This window comes from Rousettus aegyptiacus, unplaced genomic scaffold (assembly GCF_014176215.1).
Source record: "Rousettus aegyptiacus isolate mRouAeg1 unplaced genomic scaffold, mRouAeg1.p scaffold_m13_p_3, whole genome shotgun sequence".
In the NCBI taxonomy this organism is placed as follows: Eukaryota; Metazoa; Chordata; class Mammalia; order Chiroptera; family Pteropodidae; genus Rousettus; species Rousettus aegyptiacus.
Window position 1 is genome coordinate 134,818,633 of NW_023416306.1, and position 24,709 is coordinate 134,843,341.

The 24,709-nt window shown below is 48.3% G+C and overlaps 1 protein-coding gene across 2 annotated transcripts; it reads right to left on the minus strand.

Annotated features, from left to right (window-relative positions):
* Positions 1 to 896: 896 nt before the first annotated feature.
* CLN6 (CLN6 transmembrane ER protein) lies at positions 897 to 15,020 on the minus strand. Of its 2 annotated transcripts, XM_016140973.2 has the most exons (8): positions 14,787 to 15,020; positions 11,137 to 11,251; positions 7,310 to 7,408; positions 6,024 to 6,212; positions 5,675 to 5,730; positions 4,028 to 4,150; positions 2,183 to 2,490; positions 897 to 1,852 (listed from the first exon to the last, which is right to left on the minus strand). In XM_016140973.2, exons 1-7 carry the CDS (start codon positions 14,870 to 14,872, stop codon positions 2,220 to 2,222), a joined length of 939 nt encoding a protein of 312 aa, XP_015996459.1. In that variant the 5' UTR covers positions 14,873 to 15,020; the 3' UTR covers positions 897 to 1,852; positions 2,183 to 2,219. The 2 variants fall into 2 exon arrangements, with proteins under 2 accessions (XP_015996459.1, XP_015996458.1); XM_016140972.2 differs by having other exon boundaries at positions 897 to 2,490.
* Between the last annotated feature and the right edge of the window lie 9,689 nt (positions 15,021 to 24,709).

Below are 24,709 nucleotides of genomic sequence, written 5' to 3' on the forward strand. Positions count from 1 at the left end.
TCAGAAATACTGTTTGGACCCACAGTTGGTTGAATCCACAGATGCGAAACCCTAGGATGTGAAGGGCCTATTGCAGTTAAGTTTTTGGTGATTCAAAAGTTATATGTGGATTTTCAACCTCGCAGCGGGGTCGGTACCCCTAACCCCAATGTTGTTCGAGGGTCAACTGTATTCACTTTCACACCTAATTTTTAATTTTTATTTTTTTTATCCCCTGCCCCACCGCCAAATTGTATAAACTTTAGGCCCCACACAACAGCCCTGTGACTGGTCACAAGATCTCTGTTAAGTCCTTCTGTGAATGGGCTCCGAACAGGGGATTGGAGAAGCAGTGTCCTCCAGGTAAGGAAGAAATCAAACAGGGCCCAGGGCCTACATGGTCTCCTGCCAGCAGCCCCCACCCCCCGCCCCCGCGTTGTCTGATATAGCAGCCCAGTAAGTTCCAAGTGGCTGCACCTGCACTCCCAGAGATCAAGTGAGTTGTCCAAGGCTAAGAACCAGCTTCCAACAAATCAGGCTCCCCATTTTCCCCTAAGGGCGCCCTCTTGTCTTCAGTCTCTGGAACTGGCTGGTAGCACAGCTGGGAGGCTCGATGTGACATCTCTGAGGGGTAGGTCTGGAGATGCCCTATCCCAGCTCCCCTTCCCTATAGCCCCCCGGACTCCTCTGAAGAAGGCTGAGACTGACCAAATCCTTTCTTGCCCGCCCCCTCCCTAATCCCAGGATCCTACAAAGTGGCATGGAAGTCCAGTGGGCAGCACCCACTCTGCGTTAGATGGGGCTGAGTGGGCCTTTGGGGATGGCCCAGCACTCCTGCCCGGACCTCTCCCCTCCTCTATGGACCTCTCTCCTGCCTCCCAAAGTCACACTCAAAGCAAGCAGCAGCCCTAGCCAGGTTTGGCTTTTCATCACCTTTATTCACCTCTCACCACCTGATGCTGCCAACAGACAAGGATTGACCAGGGGCTGGGGCACCCCAAGATGAAAAGAAAATCTGAGGCATGGGGCTCCCTGAGAACATAGGAGAGGAGGCAGGGCCCGGGGAAGGTGAGGCCGGCCTCCTGAGACCCAGGAGCACATGTGGGCCAGCGCTGGCTGGAAGAGAGGCTGTGGTGCCTGCAGCTGTGTGAGACTTGGCCCCAGTGCCTGGGAGAAGGCAGGGACGAGGAGGGGTTGCATCCTGCTGGGAATGAGGCCTCCCTTTTCTGGGATCAGGGGCCTGGCCAAAGGCATGAGATGGAGTGAGACACGGCCGACTGGAGAGAGCCTCGATACTCCCCTTGCCAAAAGAAGCTCCAGGAATAGTGCAAGTGTTTGAGGACTCTGCCTTCAGCTGCAGCTCAAAAACCTGCAGTCTGGCTGGCATGAAGGCGGTGCCACAGTTCTGGAGGGAGAGGTGGGAGACAGAGCTTCTGGCAGAGGAAGATAGAGGGAGAGCTACTGTAGCCAGGCCCCAAGATCAGGCTGCTGGTTAGGGAGTGGGTGGCTCAACACCCCATGCAGCCTGAGGTAGGGATGAGGGTCTGGGGTACACACACCCCTCCCAGGGTAGGAGAGGGCAGTGACAGGATAGTACTACTCGTCCATCCCCGGGCTGCTCCAAGAGGAGAATGTAACCAGCCTACTAACCCACTTTCGGACTGGGCACATCTAGTGCAAGTGAGGCCCAGAAAAGGGACATACTTTGTTTCAAAAAAATACACAGAAAGTTCATGTAACCTATGTAATCTGGCCTCCAGGGTCAGTGCAGGTCTGTGGAGTGGGCCAGGTGGTGGCCAAGACCCCTCCTCTGTCCCACGCAGGCCTCTCCCGCACGGCTACCAGAAGACTTCCCAGGAAGAAGTGAATGGCCCTGAGCAGTGAGAGTGAGAAGGGCCCTGGCTCTAGTCGGGTGCACAGAAAGGCAGTGCCCGTATCTTGGCCGGGGCACAATGCCTAAAAATAAACCCCATCCTGAAAAGATCCAAACCAAACGGAAACTTGACCAAAACGATCAGGTCCCCTGGTGATGCATGCCACACGCCCACGCCCACACACACCTACCCACGTGCACAATGCATACTCTCACCTACGTTTTCAGTCACGGGGTGCGCACGTATGCATGGACGCACACGGCTGTATACAAACATGCACACGTGCACACACGCACGAGCGCAGGCACACCCCATGCTCGAACACCCACCTCCCACCCGACAGCATCGGTGGCTGGTGCCAGGGACTCAGTGTTGGCTGCCGATATGGAGAGTGTAGAAGGCCCAGGGCTCAGGGACGTAGATGACACCGGGGTACTTCTTCCTGAGTACAGGGTCGTTCCAGAGCCAGGCGACCCAGAGGGACACAAGGAGGAGGGTGAGGGTGAAGGAGTAGAAGAGGAAGAGGCCGTTACTGTCCATGAAGAGGCGCTTGCGCTTCTGGTGCAGGACGAGGGCCAGCATGGCGAAGAAGGTGAAGATGAAGAGGATGAAGATCTGGCCCTCTGTGACCAGGTACCTGAAAAGGCCAGTGAGTGAGGGGAGGCGGGGGCCATGGCGGCCCTGTCTTGGCCCGCATCCCTCCCTCCACCCAGGTAGCAGGCTGCCCTCCACTCAGCCGGAACTGCTCATCTGATGAGAGGGATCAGGGAACCACACCACTCTGAGACACAACTCACCTGCGGCATACTGACTGGGCTCGGATAGTTACTATTTTTAAAAATGTTGGGTTTGTTGCCAATATTGAAGTAACAAAGTATTTCTGGTTTCTCTGGTCACGTTAGGCCTGTAGTCCCACATGACGACAACTGAGGAGAGGAGAGAGCAGCTAACCCATTTAGAGAGAGGATTGTTCTACAGTTTGCCACAGTCCCCACCGTTTCCTATTGTCTCACTTGATGTCTACTTGATGCATTTCTGTTACCAGCTTGGCTCCTCTAGGCCTCTGGAGTTTGAGAATGCAGCTGCAATTTATGGGGGTTGTCATTAATGTCTCCGTGAAGGCTGGGACACAGTCTCAGATCTCCCGGGGCTCCCTGCAGCTCCTCAGGCAGCACCTAGCCCATGGCCAGGAACTCAGTGACACTGGTTGGAGGACTTCTGAGAGCTTATCTGATCCACGCCCCTGCCTCCAGAGAGAACAGCAATGCTGACCCACTCCACTTAAGGACCTATAGTTCTGCAGCTCTGTGATCGTGGGGAATTTACATGATGTCTTGGGGGCCTATGTTTTCTTAATCCTAGAGCTGTGTATGCCTCTCACTGTTGGAGCTATGCCTGCACTAAAGTGCTATGGGCGAGACTGGGCAGGAAGCCCTTTCCTATGTCTAACCTCTTTCCCTCTTGCTGTATCTGCCACCCTTTCCTTTTAATCCTGTCCTCTGGGGGCATACAGACTTGTTCTGGTGGATCCTCTCAGCCAGGCAGGGGACAGACCCTGGATGTGGGCAGCAGCTGGTTCCTGGAAAGGAGGCTTCCATTTTGACAGAGGTTCTCATCAGATACCTGTCCTGTGATACCTATAGTCCCCTAGGAGAGCTTGTCTCCAGGGCAGAAGTGACAGAGGCAGGGTAAGAGCCTGGCTGAGGCCTGCATCTTCTGTAACAGGAAGAGAGCTGGAGGGGAAAAGACACCAGGTGGGGAGCTCCTGAGGCCATGGAATTCTCCCCTTACCTGTCCTTGTCATCTCCATGGTCCTTCATAGTTTACAAAGCCCCTTTCTCTCCCCCTGAGAGGGAGACAAGCAGGAGAAAACGGAAGCCCACCGGGCTATCCAGGGCCTAGCACCGGAGATGGATGCCATCGACCCCAAGGTGGTACTGGGGTTTTGGGGGCTGGGGCACAGGGTAGAGGGGCATGGGGATAGAGGCCACACTCAGGCCTGGCTTCCTGGTAAGAGACAGGCCACCACATGCCACTGTCACAGTCTCTACTAGAAGAGGGGAGAGCAGGGGCCCCAAAAGGGGGAGTCTCACTTGGGGTCGCATGCACATTTTACTGCTTGGCTTACTAAGTGCCCCCTCCCATTCTCCACCTCATGTCCAGTGTTCACTTACCAGTAGTACAGGCCACTGGGCACCACCAAGAGCAGGGCCGCCCCTGGCATGGAGCTCTCAGCTTTGGCAGGAGTAAAACAGCCGCTGAAGTACATGAAAAGGATGAGGAAGAAGGGGATGTACCTGTAATAGGAAAACCAGTATCTTTGAGACCTGCTCAGTTGCCCAGGCTACCTACCTCCTCCCAGACCCCGACTGGTCCTCGCACTGGTTCCTTGCACCATGTGCAGTGTCGCTTTATGGTTAACACAATGCCTGGTTTGGGGGAGGGCACTCATAGTCCCTGCCAGCCTTTCCTGTGCTGGTGGTCCCAGCGGGACAAGAGGAGGCAGGAAAATGAGGCCTGCTCCCGGGACACAAGCAAATCAGAGGCCCGCAGACGGGCTGGGGGCAGGGGTCCCTCCCACACTGCTCTGGCCACCTTACTCATTCCACGTGTGTGAGGGGGCTGCCTCTCCCTCACGCATGAACCCTCAGCACCAGCAGCCCCAGCTCCACACTGGCTAGGAAACAGGTGTGCACAGCAGGGCTAAGGAGGGAGAGCCCTAAGGTCCAGGTAAATAAAAGGAGAACAGCACCTGCTGAGGGGCCGCCAAGGAACTCTGAAGCCCCTTCACTCCGCCCACAGCCGCGCACTCTTCCCATGCACACATCCCACGCAAAAAGGCCCGCCCTCTCGCCTCCCCACACACCTGTGCTGTCTCTTACATACATGCAGCCCTCTTCTGCGTCCCTTCTTGTCTCCTTATCCGGCCTCCTTGTTCCCCTCACGGGGTCCCCCCACACTCCCAAGTCCTCTCCCGCTATTTCGTCCAGGTCTCTGTTCTCTCCTCCTCCCTTCCCCAGCCTTCCATGGGAAGGGTCTTCTGGCAAAAATCACTGCAGGGCTGGCAAGAGGCCTGTCCAGGCCCCGCGAGCCAGGCAGATGCCACTTTCCTTGCCTCAAAACAGACCCTGGAAACACAAGTGTAGGGCATATGCGACACGAGTGAGCTTACCTCACTCAGGAGCGAGGCCACCCAGGTCCTGGGCTGGCTCTGTCACTAACTAGCTGTCAACTTAGGGTCCTCCTAAGTTGACTCTAGTTTATTCTGTGTAAAGTAGGGGGTTGTAACTGATGACTTACCCCCACTTGGGCTCTTAATCTCCTGCGGCCGAGCCCCCTAATTTGTGCAAGGTGAAAGCGCAGGGGAGATCTGCGAGCTCTGAGGACAGAGCGCAAACAGCGCCCTACCACACTCACACCTGGTCTAGCTGGCCCTCCTCCGCTTCCTCCTCCCTCCATTCTCAAAGGCCGTGGCCTGCTGTGATGGAGGTCTTTATCCCCACCTCACCACCGGGGGTTGTTTATCAGCGCCAAGGCCTTCTCCTCCCCCACCTGCTTTAGGCTCCCGGCGGGGTGAGGGCGGGACGGCCGCTCGCTGCCCTCTAGTGGCCGCCACGGGTACTGCCTGGCTGGGAGGAGGCGGAGGGAAGCCAGGGCTCTGGCGCCTCACGGCAGTCGAGCTCACTGCGCCCCAGCAGATGAAGAGAACGCCACGGGGGCATCTGCAGGCCCGAGGCCCAAAGAGTCTTGTCCTGTACCCCGGAGGCCGGTGGCAGAGCTGGCCAGGGTCCCTGCGTAGACACACTAGCCCCATCACTCACCACATGGAGTGGCCCAGGTACTCGTCGTAGTAGTAGAGCAACTCGAAGGAGTCGATCTGAGGGCGCAGGATCGACAGGGTTAGAGGGAGGTGCTTCGGTTGGATCCCGGCCATCTCCCCCACGCCCGGGGCCTACCCCCAACTGCCCTCGTTCTCTGCCTGCCTGTAGGAGAAAGCCCAGGTGGGAGCCAGCCAATATGCCACCTCCTAATAATACATGAGTGTCCTAGCTTGGCGGGGGACGGTGCCCTCACTAGCAGATTGCTTCAGCAGAAGGTTGGGCATCTCTTTAGTCTCCAGGACAGGCTGTGCCCGCAGGGTTTACATGTGGTGGGGGGAGCTGGCCTCACCAGAGTCTCCGGCTTGAGATTCTTGATGATGGGGTTCTCACGGACTGACAGGTGGTGCTGGTAGCCACTGAAGATAAGGCGATGGTTCACTGAGTCTCCCACCAGGTGGATGCTGGCGCCCATGATGAAGGTGATGATGCTGACATAGATCATGGAGCGCGGCAGGGTGCGGGGGGACCGCTCGATGAGCTGAGGACAGAGGGAGGTACAGCAGCATGACCCTGCCTCCATCACAACACAAGACACCCCCTGCATCCCTCTTCGCACCTGGGACAGGATGGGTGCCACCAACCGGAAAGTCCCTGGCAAATTGGTAGGTCCCTTTAGTGGGCCAGCCTGGACCTCCAGAGTCTCACATGATCCCTGTGAACCCAGCAGGTCCAAGGAAACAGCACCCCCTTTTCTCAGAGAGGAAATAGATTCAGAGGGGCTGGCTCATTGCCCAGAGTCACACACAAGCCTCCTTCTGGAAGTGACAACATAGGCACTGGAGGTCCAGGCACAGCCCTCCCCTCCTCCCATTGTGCCCTGGGCGGCTGGGCTGGTCTCCTAAAGAGACTCTGATTTCAGAGCGATTGGGCCTTGACAAACACAAAGAAAATGACAGGGATGGGGTTGGGTGTTTCTGAAACTAAATTATTTAACTGAAGACTCATCTGAATTGAGGTTACACATTTCCAACTTTTAGAGATTTGAAATATCTTTCTAAAACTAAAATGATGGGGATAATAGGTGGTGATAGCTGTTTTAAGAGCCCTTACTTGGCAAAGTACAAAGCTGGCCGCCCTGGCTAGCTAGCTTTTCGCTCCCAGTGGCACCTCAAAGTCAGGGATCTCCAGGCCAGAGGATAGAGTTCGCCCTCCAATGCTGCCGATCCTGTCACCTGGCCCCAATCTGCCTTCCCAGCTGGTCTCTGACCTCTTCTGGGGCAACCCAGCCACTCCCGCTTCAGCCTCCCCAACTGTATTATGGTTTCCCAAACATGGCGCGTCTTCAGGTCCTTCTGCCTGAACACCTCTCCCACCTCACCCCCTGGCACAGCAGGCTGAGGCCCAAATCAAATGCGCCTTCTTGGCGAGGCCTTCTCCATCTCTCCCAGCCAGAGGCAGTCTTGCCTGTCCTTGGGCCCCTAGGCTCTTGATGTGTCCCTCTATTACAGCCTGTGTCTCCCAGGGTCAGGCAGGGAAGGCCTGATTTAGGACACTCCTGGGGCTTGGCACCAGTTCCCTGCTGGCTGGAGGAGGGACTGAGGGTGGGAAAGGAGGGCAGGGAGCCTAGGACTGTACCTTGAGCAGGAGAAAGGGCGTGATGATGTTGTAGGCCATGTGGAAGTAGTCCCCGACGCTGGGCTTGTTGAGTGGAAACCATTCGAGAGGAAACACCAGCTGGGGAGCAAGGGGAGGAACGGTGTTCACCAGGATCAGCCCCACGAGGTACTGGGGGGGTTAGCGCCCACCTCCTTCATACACACGTGCGCGCGCGCGCGCGCGCACACACACACACACACACACACTCTTTCTGTGAACTCTCAGCAGCCCCGGGGTGAAGGTGTTTCCAGACAGAGAAACTGACTCCCAGAGAAGGTAAATGGAATTGCACCAGGTACACGGTAAATGCAAATCCAGACCTGACCCTGTGCCTCTCTCCTAGTGGATTCTAAATAAGTGTCTCTGGGTACCCATCTCATAGTTGGAGGCTCTCGTGGGACTCAGTTGTGCCATCGAGTTTCTTGGTGACCCTGGGCAAATCCTTCCCCTCTCTAGGTCTTGGTTTCCTCATCTGCAACACAAGAAATGTGGCCCAGGTGGTCTACATGGATCCTTAGAGATCTGGCACTCCAGGTCTATGACAATGACAAGCTCTCTTGCCTACTAGGTCCAGTTGGGAAAAAATGCTCTGTGCACTAAGCAGATGGACTGCTTCCAAATCAGGTCAAGCGTATGCATTAGGAAACAAAGTGAAGGAGAAAATAAGGGAGTTCTACAAAGTAGCTTCAGTTCTTTTCTACCTTCCTTGAGAGGAGGCAGGCGAGGGCCAGACCTTCCATCTGGAACACCCTCACTCCTGGTCTACCCTAGTGAGTCCTGGCCTTGTTGGTGGTCAGTGTGAAAAACCCTATTCAGGGTCAAAATGTCACACACACGCGCGCACACACACACACACACACACGCACGCACAGCCAAATTATACTTCCAGTATCTGTTGATTGAAAACATGTATAATGACAAAAACTTTTAATCAAAAATTGAAAATTTTTTTTTTTAATTTAAAAATGCTACATTGGATAAAACTAAGCTGCAGAAATACAACTCCTAGGATACAGAAATCTCAATCTCTCTCTTTCTCTTTCTTACTCATGTGTGTTTCTCTATATCTTTATCTATAGCAAGATATATATGGTGGCTGAAACACTCTTTGCGATAGCAAAATACCAAATACAGGCCAACTTTTCAACCAAACAGGACTAGTTGAATACACTGTACTTACTATAGAAAATTAAGTAGCCATTACCAGAAATGACACCTTATTCATACTGAGGTGGAGAGATATCCATGATAAAATAAAACAAGCATGTTGTAGAATAAGGTATAAAGTAAAATCTCATTTCTTTTAGAAAAAGAAAAAGAAAAAAAGATAATATATGCATGTTTGTAAGAGTAAAGAAAGGAGTGGAAGGATGTGCCCCAAACTGTCAGGGGTGGGACTGGAAAGGGAGAATCTCACTTCCTTATATAACTGAATATGAACTGACTTGGTACAACTATTACAGATTGCCTTTATACCTAGTAAAAGATTTTATTTTGCAGTTATTAGACATTCGGGACTATCATGCATATATTTGAAAAGCTCCAGTGTACACACAAGCTTTCAAATGTATATTCTCCTGACGAGCCTACTTGGGATTAGAGTGGCTACAGCAACTCTGGGCAGGATGGGAGAAGTGATTTGCCCAACAGAAAACCCCCATTATGCCATTTGAGGCTGAGTCCTAGTGAATGAGAACCACGAGCCTATTCCTGGCCACATTTCTCCTCGATAGAGCACCAGTTTGATGGGAAGTTTCATTGTCCCCCAATATGAGGGGCTTTCACACTGGAAGGGGGCTGAGAGCAACTAGTTCACCAGTTTTCTTACAGGCAAGAAACCTGAAGCTCAAATGACAGTGACTTGCCCATGGTCACCCAAAACCAGACCAGGTGCCCTGACTCCTGGCTCAGTCCCTTTTCTTTCTCTTACATTAAAAAAACGTGTAAACCTAACAGAATGTGTGCTGAAAGGAGAATCGGCATTCATAACTCCTCTGTGACATACCGCCTTGAAAGCTTTTCTTCATCCCCTTCGTCTTTGATCCACATTATATAAGATTAGAGTTGTTACTAACTTGTAATCAGTCAATATACATGCCCCTTAGGCACCTCTCTTCTCCTTAAATATCCCAGGTTGCTCTACAGCAGTGGTCCCCAACCTTTTGGTACTGGGGACCAGTGCTCCTATGAGAATCTAACGCCTGATGATCTGAGGTGGAGCTGAGGCGGTGATGCTAGCTCTGGGGAGCAGCTGCAAATACAGATGAAGCTTTGCTCTATCACCTGCCACTCACCTCCTGCTGTGCAGTCTCGTTCCTAACAGGCCAACGACCAATACCAGTCCGGGGTCTGGGGGATGGAGACCCCTGCTTTACAGCATCCATAATTCCTGCTTAATGGCCAGGTAACATTCTCTATACTGGCTACAGCAAAGTTGATTTACCCAGGCCCTACTGCTGGACACTGAAACCACTCCCAAGTTTTGGCTACTGTCGGCAACGCTGCAATGAACATCTTTGGGTAGAGAGGCTGTTGTCTTCTCGCTGATTAAATCTTCAGGGCAGATTCTTGGAAGGGGTCTTACGGGGTCAGAAAAGATGAACATATCAGGGTTCTAGATAATATACATGATGGGAAGGGGATGGGCTCTGGGGCCAGAGTGCCTAGGTGCAGATGCTGGCCCCTCCACCTGCTAGTTGGGTAAGCTTGAGCCAGTTATTTACTCTCTCCATCCTCAAGTCCTTCTCATCTATAAAGCTGAGATTAATAATGGTATTGATGTGAGAACTAAATAAGCTTAAACATGTAAAGAGCTTAGAAGAGAGTAAGCATTCAATGTATGTTAACTGCTGTATCTACCTTATTGTCACTGTTATTATTCATTTTTTTAAAAAGTGTATCAAGTACTTATTGTGTTAGGCACTATTCTAGCTACTAGTTATCACCTTGACAAACTACTTTCCAAAAGGGCTTCGTTAATTTGCATTATCACTAGCATATACAAGGTGTCAGTTTCAGTGATATTGTTATTTTTACCACTCCTACACAAAAATTAACAACTTGGTACATGGTGGTACCTCACTCAATTTTTTCACATTCTGTTCTCTCTCTCTCTCTCTCTCTCTCTCTCTCTCTCTCTCATTCATCTATCATCTATCTATCTATCTATCTATCTATCTATCTATCTATCTATCTATCTATCATCTCTACCTATCTACCTACCTACCTACCTATTTATTTATTATAAGTGAAAGGTTTTGGTGCTCTTCCAGTAATTAACTTCCTCCATGGAGGCTGCTAGTGTACACTGACACAAGAAGTAGCCTTGGAGGGAAGGGGTCAGTTTCACCAGCTGGCACTAAAAATTACCTGAGGCTCAGAGTCATATAATATGCAAAATATCAGTCTATATGCTTCACCTCCAAAAATAAATACTATCCCAAGGCTGTGAGGAAGATCGGTGGGGATGCTCTGCTTTCTTTCCCACATCCCTCTGGCTTGGTGATTTGGTTAAACCTGGATGAAGGATATGGGTGGGGAGGAGAAGAGTGTAACTGTTCAGAGCCACCAGTTCACCCATGAAAATCAGGGTACAGTATGACTGCTCAGACCCCCTAGATCCCCTAGATCCACTGAGGCAGTGCCTTAGTGGTCACAGCCACAGAACCAAAGGACATGAAGGCACCCAGGCCTATTCTTGCAGTTTACCAGTAGAAGAAGTGACTTGTCTAGGATCACTCAGCTAATTCAAGTCATACTAAGTCTCCTCACTGCTGGCCACGGTCTGTCCACAGCTTCACACTCACCATGGCAATGGGGCGACCAAAGTCCAGAACCCAGTTCTGCAGGGTGAAGTAGAACCAGAGGTCAAGGTGGAAGGTTGCTGTGCCTGTGGCCTCATCGGTCTTGACAGAGCTGTGCCTGGGAAGAGCCAGAGGAGAGGGGTGAGCGCTTCTCCCCTCCAACCTTCGCTGAGGGTGCTGCCGTTCACACTGGCTTCCTATCACTTGCAACCAGGGAGTCCTGAATAACACGGATTTTAAACCTGGGTCTATATGAATTTAGTATCTGTGAAGTGAAACACTTGCTATTTTGTTTCTGATCATTATAATAAGCTGTGCAGCGTATTAAGAGATCAAGTTAGAGAGGGATCAGTGCTGCCTGGAGCAGTAGGCAAAGTACAGAAGGAAGGGGGACTCAAAGTATGGATAGGTGGATTTAACCCTGCAGAAAAGCAGCAGAGCAAGATCAAAGGCCTGGGGGTGGAAGAGAGAAAGACACTCCCTGGCTTATGGTGGGGAGGAAGGGAAGGGAGGGGCTGGCTGGGCCTTCAGGTTGGGTAGATATTCAGAAACTAACTGCAAGGACTGCTCAGGGATCTGAACCCAGTGACTGGCATAGAGAGGCCCCACCTTGCCCTACCCTGTAGTGACCACCAGGGCAAAGCCTCAAAAAGCAGACAGTGATAAACTTTAGGCAAAGAACTTGGAAGGAGATGGATAAGAACCCTCAGTATTTTGCTCCGGCAACCTCCAACTGGGCAAAGAGAAGGGTGTTTGATACAGAGAATAAAGGCATTCTGAAAGCCTGGAAAAGCACTTAGGCGTGGGTCTCTGGAAGATGGGGCTCAGTAACTATTCCCTTCTCCACCTTAGGAGGCACCTCAGTTAATGGAGATCTCTGTCATTAGTCCAGCCTGGCTCAGCTGGGCAGGAAAAAAAAAGTCAGGTAAAGGGCAGACACTCAATTTGGGAATCAAGGTTGATCAGTATCTGACTGGTTTTCTTGTTGGGTCTCTGACCACAGGAGGCCGATCATAGAGGGTGAAGGCATCCTCTCCCCTAGACCCTGTCCTGGGGATGAACTACCTCAGGCTCGTGCCAAGTCGCTGACTCTACAGACTTCACATACTGACTGTGCCAGCTTTAGGTCTCTATCATTAGAAACTACTGCGAACAATGGTGAAAGCACAGTGGCAGGTAACCCAAAACAAAGCTGTTTTCTCCCCTCCACAGCTTTACGAGTCTACCAGATGGGGAAGCTGATACTACAATGGTAGGGGAGTGCATACCGTACAGTTGAAATATTCAAAGTAGACTGCCCAGCAGAAAAGGAAGGGCTCTCCGCCATGGTGGAGTCAAGCGGGGACCATGAGTGGAGACTGTAGAGAGACTGATTTGGGTTCTTATATAAAGAATGGTGAAATACCTTACATGATGCAAAGTTTGAACAAAAAATGAGGACATGAAGGCAAATAATAAGAAAGAAAAAAAGAAAGGCGATTAGAAACTGTAGGGGAGAAGAAAGCAGTATAAGAAATTGTGATGATTACATGATGATTGCTAAACATCACTTGGATCTCTAGAGAACAATATTTACATGGATTAACCAATGTAAATACCGTACACTGATTGTCAAAGTTTAGAATCAATCCATAGACAAAACATTGAAGAAAACTATGGTTAAAAAGCAGGCAAATATTATCAACCCTGACAGTGTGAAAGTAAAACTATATATGACAGGAGTTGTGGGAAAGGATAAGGACAGCTAAAGGTTAGGGTCGGTGACAAATGTTCTCCTTTTAAAAAATAATCAAGGGATATTGCCTACTCATTGATCAAAAAGGCTACAAAGTTAACAATGAGAAAAACTAAAAATAGTGATAAAAACACCATCTTGTGAAGATCAGGGCAGTATAAGTGAGCCAAATCGTAACAGGCAGTCAGTAAACATTAGCTTCGAGGGTAAAATTAATAAATTAAGAAATAGTGGATGAGCATAGCTTTTAAGATAAGGACTTTGGAGACCACCTAGGTTCATACTACCAGCTCTACCACTAACCAGATCCTGAGCAAGTTACTTAACCTCCTGGACCTCAATGTTCCCAACTGTAAAATAGGGGATAATAGTAGATCCTGTTTCAAGAATTGTGGTTGAATTACTGTGCAAAAACTTAGAGCAGGGCCTGGTCCACATAACTGCTACATAGTGTTATTATTATTTAGAAATATGCATTTAACTTGGATAGAAACACCTAAAAGATGCTAACATGGTTGTCTCTGATGCCAGGAAGAGGGAGAACAGAGGATGATTGCTTTTTTACTCTAAGCTCTTCGATGCTATTTTATTTACTCATAGGCATGTATTACTTTGATTACAGTACAAAAAAAGTGTCAACAAAGCAAGGTAACTGGCATCTTGTCATTAGAGGTGTGTAAGCAAAGCATGGATGCAGCAGAGGAAATCCAAGCACCTTAGGAACTGGACAGGATGATTCTGCCTGTCAAAAGCAAGAATGATACTGAGGAGGGACCCAGAGGCACCCAGTGAAGGACGGGTGCAGATACATCCTGAGAGAGAGCCAGCCCTTTACACCATCCCCAGGGAGCATCCTAGCTGTTGGGGAGCTCAAGCAGGAGTAAAGAGGGACATCATTCCTTGCAGCCAAAGTGGAGTAAGAAGAGCAGAAACCAGAAGTCAGAAACCGGGTTTAGGCCCTGATTCTTGCCCTCCTCCTTAGTGCCTGGCACAGAGCTGGGCACACCAGAGATGTTTAATGAGTGCCCACCGAACGCAACAATGTTTCTAGTCTGTAAAACAGGATGAAAGCAGAATGGAGGGAAAGATTAAAAGGCAGCTTCCCTGCCTCTTCCTTTGCCCCACCTGGTCCCAACTATATCAACCAATAACATCTCCCCCCTCCGGGAGGAAAGCCCTTCCCCATGCTTTGCCTGGAGCTCAGCGTCTACACTTTTGCACTGTCTCGTCCACCTGGTTGACTAGGGCAGGGGACCCCAAACCCCAGGCCACAGACCAATATGGGTTCATGGTCTGTCCAGAACCTGCTACACAGCAGGTGAGCTGCCAGCCAGCAAGCAAAACTTCATCGGTATTTGCAGCCACCCCCCAGCACTAGGATCAGGGCCTTAGCTCCACATCAGATCATTAGACCGCTGATTGTCATGGGAAAATAGGTCTCTGGTGCCAAAAAGGTTGGGGACTGCTGCCCTGGGGCAAGGAATGAGCTTCCTGATTAACACGAGAATTTAAGTCCAAATCAAGGTTGGAGGGACCCGGAGAACTTGAAGGTGGAGCCCAGGCTTTGCGGGTGCTCTGGGGGCCAGAGTGAAGGGTGGTGTCCTCGGGGCCTGCCATCCCCACCCTGAGATTATTAGGCCCCTGGAGATGTCTTCCCAGTTGAACTATCCTAACACAGCCAGGGTCGAGCGGTGACCGCTGAGCTTCACTGGGCCCTGGGCACCCCCAAAAAGAGAACAGACCCAGAGGCGGGGCTCAGTCCAGGGAGCAGCTGCATGGGTCGCGCAGGGCAGGCAGCCTCCGGCCCACGCCGGGCTCCGCTCCATCCGGCCCGCCGCACTAGTGTCTAACCCAGGCAGCCTGCACCCGTCACGTGGCGGGGACGGGGTACCGCTGCACACCGCAAGCGCGAGCCCACCTGGCCTGCAGGAAGGAGGCGCCGGACTGCGCGCCCTGGCCGCCCGCCGCTCCCGGGTGCTGCCGCCTCCGCGCCGCTGCCTCCATGGCTGCCCCGCAGCCAGCCAGCTTCTCCGCCCTGCTTTCCTGGGTCAGAGAAGGGCTCAGCTGGCCTGGTGGCGGCAACAAATACGGCGCGCGGGGGCAGGCTGGGGCGGGCCGGCGGCAGAGCGCTCAGGCCCCAAGGCGCGCGCGGAAGACCGGGGCCCGGGGGCGGGGCCGGCAGAGGAGGCAGCTGGAGGGAGGAACTGGAGAGGGAGCGGGGGAGGCGGGGCAAGCTCCCCAAGGGGTGGGAGGGGCGCGCAGGTCTACGCGTCTCTGGCGGGGAGCGCGAGCGGAGGCCTGAGCACGCAACCCCGGTGGCCTGGTGGGGCTGCAGTCGCTTGCACTGCGTGGGGTGCGAAGCTTTGCCTAGGCTGATGGGGGCCGGGATATTGCTGTAGAGTCGGGTAGGGACCTGGGGAAAGACTAACCTGACCCAAATGCTCCCCTAGGGAGGAGGTGAGGCAGGTTTTCCTTGTCCTTAGGGATAGCAAGGCTGGGGTGGGAGTGGGGGTTGTCATATTCTTCTTCAGATGGAGGATGTTGCTTCCTATAATGTCAACTCTGTGGCTGTCGACGCTAGGAGTAATCGGTGGGATGGAGGGCTGGCGCGCAGAGGAGGCGTGAATTCCTTCCAAGTTAGGGCGGAGTGGGGGTGATGCAGATTCCAGCTCTGGTTTTGTCACTCTTTAGGACTTTGTGGCTTTGAGAAAGTCACTTTCCTTCTGTCTGTGTCGAACATGTACTGACTCCTTGCTGTGAGCAGCGCACCGTGCGGGCAGAAACGGACAAACCTCGCTAAACCAGGGCTTACAGGAGTGGAGGTGGGATTGGTAAGGGGTGTACCGAGAAAGTACTTACTGAGTATTGTGTGGGCAAAGACCTGGAGGGGATGGGGTCAGACAAGGCTTCTGGAGGACGGACAGCCTAGCTGTGACTTTGGACCTATGAGCTGACAATTAAGCCTAAGCAGGAGTCAACGAGACACCACAGGATGAGTAAGAGTGTTCCAGGTAGTGGAAACAGCCAGACAGGAGGCAGGCGGGTCATCCAGAGGAACAGAATCAAGTTCAGCAAGAGCGGCAGTGTGCAGAGAGGAAGAGCAACAGAGTTGACCTGGGGAAGGACCTGTGCAGAGGAGGAGACTCTTTATCCTGAGAACCATGGGAGACAGTTCAAAGATCTAGGGCAGGGGCATGGCACCATTGTATTGCATTTTGGCCCTTCCCTCCACAGCGTGGGGAATGAATGAGAAGAGGCAGAGCTGGAAGACTGGGAGATGGAGCAAGAAGAGCCCAGTTCTAGTGAGGGATCTGGACTGCTAGGAGTGACAATGGGCCTGAGGAGAGAAGAGTTTCTATAGCGGCCAGATTCTGCAGCTGTTTGGAAGGTGGAGGTGCCCCCTCTGGGAAGTGGGGAAGTGGGGAAGTGGGAAGCAGGTTTAGGGTAAATGAAAATTCATCCTTGGCCACATTAATCTTGAGGTGAGTCAGGAAGGCTGTCAGACCAGACCTGGGAGATGATGCATTAAAGCTTAGGCCAGACCTGGAAGCTGGGTCAACAGATTTGTGCATCAAGGGAACATAGATGACAACCAGAACCTAAGAGGCTGCCTAGGGAGGTAGCATCCCTGAAGGCAGAGAGACAAATGGCAAAGCCTGATTGCCTGGTTTTCAGTCCTGGTACTGTTCCGTATTAGCTGTGACACTTGGGCAGATTGCTCCACCCTTCTCAGCCTCAGTTTACTCTTCTGTAACTAAGAGAAGGCCTGTGGCATCCACTGCACTGAGTTGTGATGATTACATGAAGTAATGCACATGAAGCACTTAGCACAGAGCCTGGTACCTGGACCTCATGTTCTCTCTGTGATGTGAGGGGTTTGAACTATGCTTATTTTCATTCTATTTGTTTCCTTTCTTTTTTCTTGGGACGCTTTTAATAGGTTTATTCCCCCTCCTTTTGATCAGAGCCTGTCTGTCCTATCTTGCCTGTGGAAGGGGCCTGCATCTAGTCATTTCCCATCGGCCTCATCCTGGGCTCCAGCAACCCACAGGCCATACTGGAGTGCTCACAGTGAGCAGTCCAGGCTGTTGTACTCCTCATGCTCCGCTGAAGGACATGTTTGCTTTATAGCTTTCTTTCTCTCATTTGCTTCTCACCATGTCATAAGCAGAGCTGGTGATGTTCCTGTTTTGCCACAGAGAAAATGAATGTTCTGGGCTGAAGTTGTATACTCAAGGTCAGCCAATGACAGTACTCAAACTGGATCCCATGTTTAATTTGGGTACATCTGATCATCCATCTGCACGTTGATCTATATATACCAGAGAAGGATTGAGGCTTCCTGCGCTGACCCCAATCTCTCATTCTCTGCTGGCTTTGCAAGCCTGCTGGGATCTTCAAAGGAAGGGGCCTGAAGTGCCCATGATGTAATTATGGATTTACTAACACCCAAGGGTGGGTTTCCAGCTGTTAGAGGATGAGGCTGTATGGAGGGGGCTTCTCTGGACCATTTAATCCTCCAATCCCTTAAATACCAACAAATCTGCATCCTGTCTGGAGTCGGCAGCTGGCCTCTGAGTGGGGGGAGTCCAGGCTGACAGGAGGGTCAGGCTTTCCTGAAAGAGCAAGACGAAAGCTCCCCCAGCCTGGTGAGATACGAGTCTCTCTCCCGTCCCATCTGGGCTCTTTAAAAATACCAACTGTATTACTCTCAAGTTGCAGGAAAATTCTGGAGACTGGGGGTTGATCAAAGTTGGCATCAACTGTTGGGCACTGAGGGGTACACATTTTCAGGGGTATTGCTTGCAACTCCCTTGGGACGTGGTTCCTGCACACTAGAAGGGCAAATGGCCTCAGGTCTGAGCTGCCATTTTAATGAATAGCATCAAGGAAGTTTTCACTTGTAAAGGTCCTTTGGGATTACCCAGCCCAGTGGTTTCAACTTTTATTTTAGCAGATTTTCTCACTCTTTTTCAATTATAGCTGTATCAGATACTTTTTAATGTACCACATTAGGTCCTCTCAGCCACACCTGTCTTCTAGGTCTTTGCCACTGGTTTCATTCCAGCACAAGCCAACGACACCCCCCACCCCCTTTGAAATTCTGGCCTCAAGTGCAGGACCGTTGGACACTCCATCAGGTGAACCTGTGAGCAGCAAGAGACAGGGGTTGGAGAAAAATTATTTTCCTCTTTCTGGATGAATTGCCCTACGCTTCGCACAGCCTCTAAAGAAGGTGCCACAAGACCCAGCATCAGTTGATGCTCATGGTGGCCCGTTCAGCAATGTACTCGTGTGCTCTCTGTCTCACCCCACCGCTCTTCTTCACTTCAGCTCTCTTGGTACTGCACTCCCTCATAAAACATTAGCACATATGCTTCTGCCTCAAACTCTGCTTCTAAGACAGCATCTTATAAGGATGCTCAGTGTATAAAACAGATACAGTAGGGCTGCTCCGAGTGAAGAGAAACAGGGTCCCCGGGTGCCATCTCATTTTTCCTTATGGGTTCCAAGGTGATGACTGCCACAGGGCTCCCTTGAAAGCATTTGATCTCATCCAGTTGTCATCTGCGGCTGAAGAAACCGAAGCCTAAAGTCACATGGCAAGTTAGAAGAAAAGCCAGACCAGAATCCAAATTCCTTACTCGTAATCCAGCATTCTTTCTATCAAGTCAATTTAAGAACTTAAAACAATTTTCCTTTTCCTAAAGCATCTTCCTGCACTGACCTGCCCCTGAAGGCTTTGAAGTCCCCTGTTAGACTGCAGCCACCACCTGGGAGGTATGGCACACTGACCTCTGAATTCTGACTCTGGGACCCAAGAGGGAAGACAAAGAAGAAATGGGATAAAGAAGTGACAGTTATGCTGGAGGAAAGGCTTGATTTAGGGACCTCTGCATGTGGGAAATTATGCACGTTTGGAAGGCTGCACAAGGACAGACCCCAGGGGACTGGAGGAAGAGAGGGTACACAAAAGGAGGTGGAGACTGGCTTTCCTTGTCGGCTGGTGTTACTTATAGGACACCCTTCTCCAGTCTGAAGTCTCCCTTTAGGAAGCTGGGAGGATGCCCTGAAGTCACACTGTGGGGAAAAGAGACAGAAGGAAGTGTTTGCCTCACATTGCTTTCATTAAGATTCTTGTGGTTGTGACTGCTAGAAACTGGAGACAGGTTGATGATGAAATGGGATATTGTATTATAAGGATACAGGAGTATCTTAAGGACTCTAAGCACAAGGATGTAGCTGGGCATTGGGTGCAGACAAGAACCAGAGGGACTTACCGAACCCGGAAGTCACCTTTCTCCAACTCTGTTTCTGTTTCATCCTTCTCTCATCCTCAAAGACTGGCTTTCCCTGTGTCCTAGGGAGCATGGCAGCAAATGGCCTTACCCAGCAGCTTCCAAGTTTCTCTTCCTTTCAAGGGATAAGCAGAATGAGCCCAGATTCTGAATTTTCCTAGGGGGAATCTGGTTGGCCCATCTTGAGGCAGGTGCTCACCCTGGACAAGTCAATGAGGCCAGGTGGTGTACAGTCATGGCTGCTCCCTCTTGGACCAGACAGACAAGGGACGGAGAAGGGAGCAGCTTGCTACCTTGGGCTTGCATACTTGGACAAAAGCCCTGAAATAGGAGATTCTGTGCTCTTTCCTTTCTTAGTGGATGAGATCACTCTCTTCTACATGTAGGTGTATATTCAAACCGTGTCCAGAAGTCTTTGTGTGGATAGATGTTTCATCTCTCTTAGGTAAATGGGATCACTAGGTCATATGATAAGCATACATATAACTTTATAAGAAACTGCAGAGTGTCTTCCAAAGTAGCTGAACCATTGCAAGTGACCTTTAATCTTAAAAATTTCCCATGCTCTGTGTTGCCATAGGAGTCAGGACTGCATCAGAGGTAACCACAGCAATATCACCCTGATGACAAATTAACTCCTCTGGCCCTGGAGGTTCCCTATCCCTGCAATGTGAGAGGGAAGCTCTAAACCAGGTCATTCACCTCCACCTCATCTCTTATCTTCCCCCGCACTTCCCTGGTCTTTCTGCAGTGGGTTCAGGTCAAGACAGTTTATACATAATGTATGGACTGTCTGGGAATTAAGTTTCCAACCAAAGCAAAATGCCCTAGTTGCCTGACTTTAAATTAACTATTCATTTGTTTGGCTACAGGATCCTCCACCTAACAATGGGCAAGTCATAATTATAAATGGACCCACCAGACAAAGCTGGATCCCTTTTCCTAGCTAGACAATTAACCAGAGCCAGTTCTCAGTTACCCAGTCAGTCAATAAGCATTCGTTGAGCTATACTATGAACTGATATTTCTTGAAACCTTACTGTTCTTGCGTGACTACTCCAAGGATATTGTCATTGCTCCTTAACAGACAATTAAAAGGAAACAAAGATGTGAATGAACTTGCCCAAGGCTACCTGGAAGAAGCCAGATGGATTCTCAGGTCTTTTTCCTATGCCAATCCGTCTCTGGGGAATGTGTAAGGTGACACGTGTGAAATATGACGATCCATTTTTGCACTTAGGGCTTTCCTGAAGAAGTTGATAAAATTGACCATTAATTAAAACTCTTTTACCCAGAAGAACATCGTTCGAGTTGAGGCTTTGTTCCTGATTAAGGTCTTGACATAAATGAAGTGGTGGAAATCTCATATGAGCGAAGTTATTACAAATATAAACCTTTTAAATAGCTCATTAGTAAAACTATTCTCAGTCTTTATGAAACAGGCAAAAAGACATTGTAGGTATTAGTTACACGAGTACCCTATTCCACTGCAATTTTATTGTGTCTTCAATATACTACAAAACTAATATGCCAGAAGTGGTAAGCAGTACATTTAATTAGAAATGTTTTTATTTATGTTTAGAAAAGCATTGGGAGAAAAATGTTGATGGCTTTGGCCTCTTTATAATATCTGGATTGAGCTTTTGTATGTAACCTTATTTCTCTACCATTAGATTCTTACTCTCCATAGATGGACATTAGGGGTCTTTGAACCTACTGAAACTGTATGCAACATTTTTTGAGGATATTATTTTTTTTCTGGAATTCTTAGCCTTCATCATATCCTCAAAGGCCTCTGTGATATAGTCACATGTTTGAATCAATCATTCTTAGGTGTTTTTCTGTTGTGAGCAGCGGCATTGAAATCATTGTGCTGACTTTAGAGGAGTGTTCAGAGTTGGAATCATTCTTTTAAAAAGTGGCCTGGATACTCTGCTTTTGGCGATGTGATAGACTAGGTTTGCTGACAGGCTCCCTTCTTATAAAACTTTTAATGTATTGTTGGGTTGCAGGAAGTAGGGGAAATCTCTAGATCCAGTATCATGGATCTGATACTGGAGTAGGGTGCCCTGATTGGAAAGCAAAGGAAAGATTGGGTAGCCTGAGGGGTAATGCCATTTCAGCTGCTACTGGAAAGCCTGCCCTTAAGTCAACGGCAACATGAGGGATCTGACTCAAGACTCCATCTTAGCTTGGGTCTCTAAGGGATTATATATTGTCACTGCCCCCCGACTCCCTTCTGAGGTCTCTTCTGCATCACAGAGGAGAAGCAGAAACTACATTTCCCAGAATCCTCTGCCACGTGGGGTTCCACTTCGCTCTGCCTCCAGCACCTTGCAAACTTTTCTGCTATCCAGTGGGCTACAACCAACTCTTCTCCAGTGACATCTGAACCCCAGCTTGGGGTGGGAGCCCTTCCCCAAGGAAGGTCTATTTTCCTTGGGTATTTTCAGCCCTAGAGTTATTTATACATCTTATATTTATTTTATTATATCTTAATAATTCCTTATATTAAACAATCCCCGTTTAAAATCACTGTGTGGTTTCCATCTCCTGATTATCTGTCCTCAGTCTCTGGAAAGGCAAGAAGCAACTTTCTTGGGTACAGGTAAGCTGCACCCCGGGGCAGCTGATTGTCTGCCTACCTTACATCTTTACATGGATATACTTGGAATACATAGAGTGTATGGCTTCTGTTTTCCCAACAAGACCCTGACCGATAGGGGCTAACATAGCTTCAGGTCTTGGCACCCAGCAGAAACAAAGGCACATCCTCTTTTGGGTTTCCTCTCCTGCTTAGGTCCTCAGGACTCATGTATTCATGGAATAGAGATTTGTTGAGCACCTATTACCTGTCAGTTACTGTTCTAAATGATGGGAGATACAGCAACAAACGTAACAAAAATCTTACCTTATATTTTCACAGAAATGTACCATCAAACATAGAAGGAAATAAGCTACCATGAATAGAAGACAAAACACACACACACACACACACACACACACACACACACACATTTAGACTCCTAATGTTTTTAATTATTACAGTTATCAGACAGAAGATATAAAATAAGAAAGGAAGATAGAAGATAAAAAATAGGATATAAGATAGGAAATGCTTAAAGAAATAAAAGAAGGGATCACAAAAATAATCAAGGGATCAAAAAAGGCAAACATTAACAAGCATTGGGGGGGGATGTGGAAAAACTAGAACCCTTATACCAGTGAGACTGCAAAATGGTTTGGAAAACAGTTTGACCATTCCTCAAACTATGAAACATAGTTACCACATGACCCAGCAATTCCACTTCTAGATGTATAACCACAAGAAATGAAAACATACATCCACAAAAAGACTTGTACACGAACGTTCACAGCAGCATTATTCACAATAGCCAAAAAGTGAAAACACAGCTGTCCATCAACTGGTAAATAAATAAACAAAATGTAACATTTCCATACAACGAACTGTTATTTAGCCATAAGAAGGAATGAAGTCCTGATCTTTGCTACAACATGGATGAACCTTGGAAACATTATGCTAAATGAAAAAAGCCATTTACAAAGGCTGTATGTTGTATGAGTTTATTAATATGAAATGTCCAGAGTAGGCAAATTTATAGAGACAGAAAATAGATTCATGGTTTTTTTTTTTTTTTGGAGGGGGGGGTTGGGGGTTAGAAGGAAATTGGTAGAGACTGCTAATGGGTACAGAGTTTCTTTTGAGGGTGATAGGAATGTTTTAGAATTATATAGTGGTACTGGTTTCATAACTTCTATGAATATACTAAAAACCAATGAATTGCATACTTTCAAAGGGTAAATCTTATTGTTGGTGACTTGCATCTCAATAAAACTGTTATTTAAAAATAGGCAAGGCAAAGAGACTATCGCAAATGACTAGACTAATCAGAAAATGAAACAAATAGAATATAACAATTTAATTGTTGTAATTAAAAACTCAGTGGACACGGTAAATAGTAGATAATACACAGATGAATAGTGAATTAGGGAACTGAAATACAGATCTGAGAAAATTACCCAGAATTCAGCACAGGGACTCAAGAAGGTGAGGAATATGAATGAGAGGTTCAGGGAAGAGAAGATGGATGAGAAGGCCTAAACAATATCCAGTCAGAGTCCCAGGAGAGAAAAGAGAGAATAAAGGAGAAGCAATATTTGAAAAGCGAAGAATTTCCATAACTGATGAAAGCATGAATCTGTGGATAGAAGAAACACAGCATACATCAAGCAAGTTAAAAGAAAAAGAAAAGAAACTCACCCATGGACATACTGTAGAGAAACCACAGAGCACTAAAGGCAAAAGATCTAAAAAGCAGCTAGAGAAGAAAGAAAAGTTATCTAAAAGAAACAGCAATTAGATGGTGATGGGGACAGCAACAATGAATCTAGACAGAAAAATATCTTCAAAGTACTAAGAGAAAATAACTGTTAACCCAGAATTGTGTGCCCAGCAAAACTTTTAAGAATGAATGTAACATAGAAACATTAAAGTGAAATAGGAAACTTGTTTAGAAAAAAAGAGATTTACCACTAATAAACCTTCACTAAAACATCTTTTAGAAAACGGGCTTCAGGAAGAAAAAAATTAAAAAGCCTGAGAAGAAAGGACTGAGAAAGAAATGGTGAGCAAAGAAATCAGTAAATATGTAGATAATTTCAAACAAACGTTGTCTGAAAAAAAAATCTACTAATGAAAGATGATAATGGTATACAATTTGTGGGACTGAAAAAAGGACAGGAACTAATACTGGACACTAGTAATTTATAGGTTGAGGAAGAAGAGGTGAAGCTGGCGGGAAGAGTTGGAGTGTTCTATGTTCTTTGTTTTCTTTTTGGGAAGATTCAGGTTTGATTCACTTTGACTTTGTTGAATGTGTATGATAAAATTTCGAAAGTAATTACTAAAAGCAGAAAGTATCATTTCCATGCCAGTAGAGGAGAAAATAGAATAAGAAGGTTAAAATAAAAACAACTTAGAAATAAAAAAGTTTAGAAAAGGAGAACAAACAGAAAGTAAAAAAGGAAGGTGGTAGAAATCTAAATATTATCGCAATAAGTATAAATGGGCTAATCAATTAAAACACAAATTCTCAGACCTAAATATACCTAAAATAAAGGGACGCAGAAAGGATAAAGGTAAAATGATGAAAAAAAGATATACTAGATAAATAGCAACTAAAAGAAAGCTGGTATAATTATATTTTGTCTGATGATATTAGACAAAAAAGACTAAGACAGTAAGTATTATAAGAGACATCTGCCATTATAATGATAATAGGCTTAATTCACTAGAAAGATATAATAATTCTAAACCTGTGGGTACCTACTAAAATAGCATCCAAATATGTAATATAAAATGTATAGAACAATGGAGAAAAATTGATTAATTCACTAACATGGTTGGAGACTTCAAAACAATGCTCTTAATTATTGATGGGTCAAGAAAGATTTGAATAACAATTAACCAACTTGATTTAGTGAATATTTATAAATGACTCTGCATCCAACAATCAAGGAA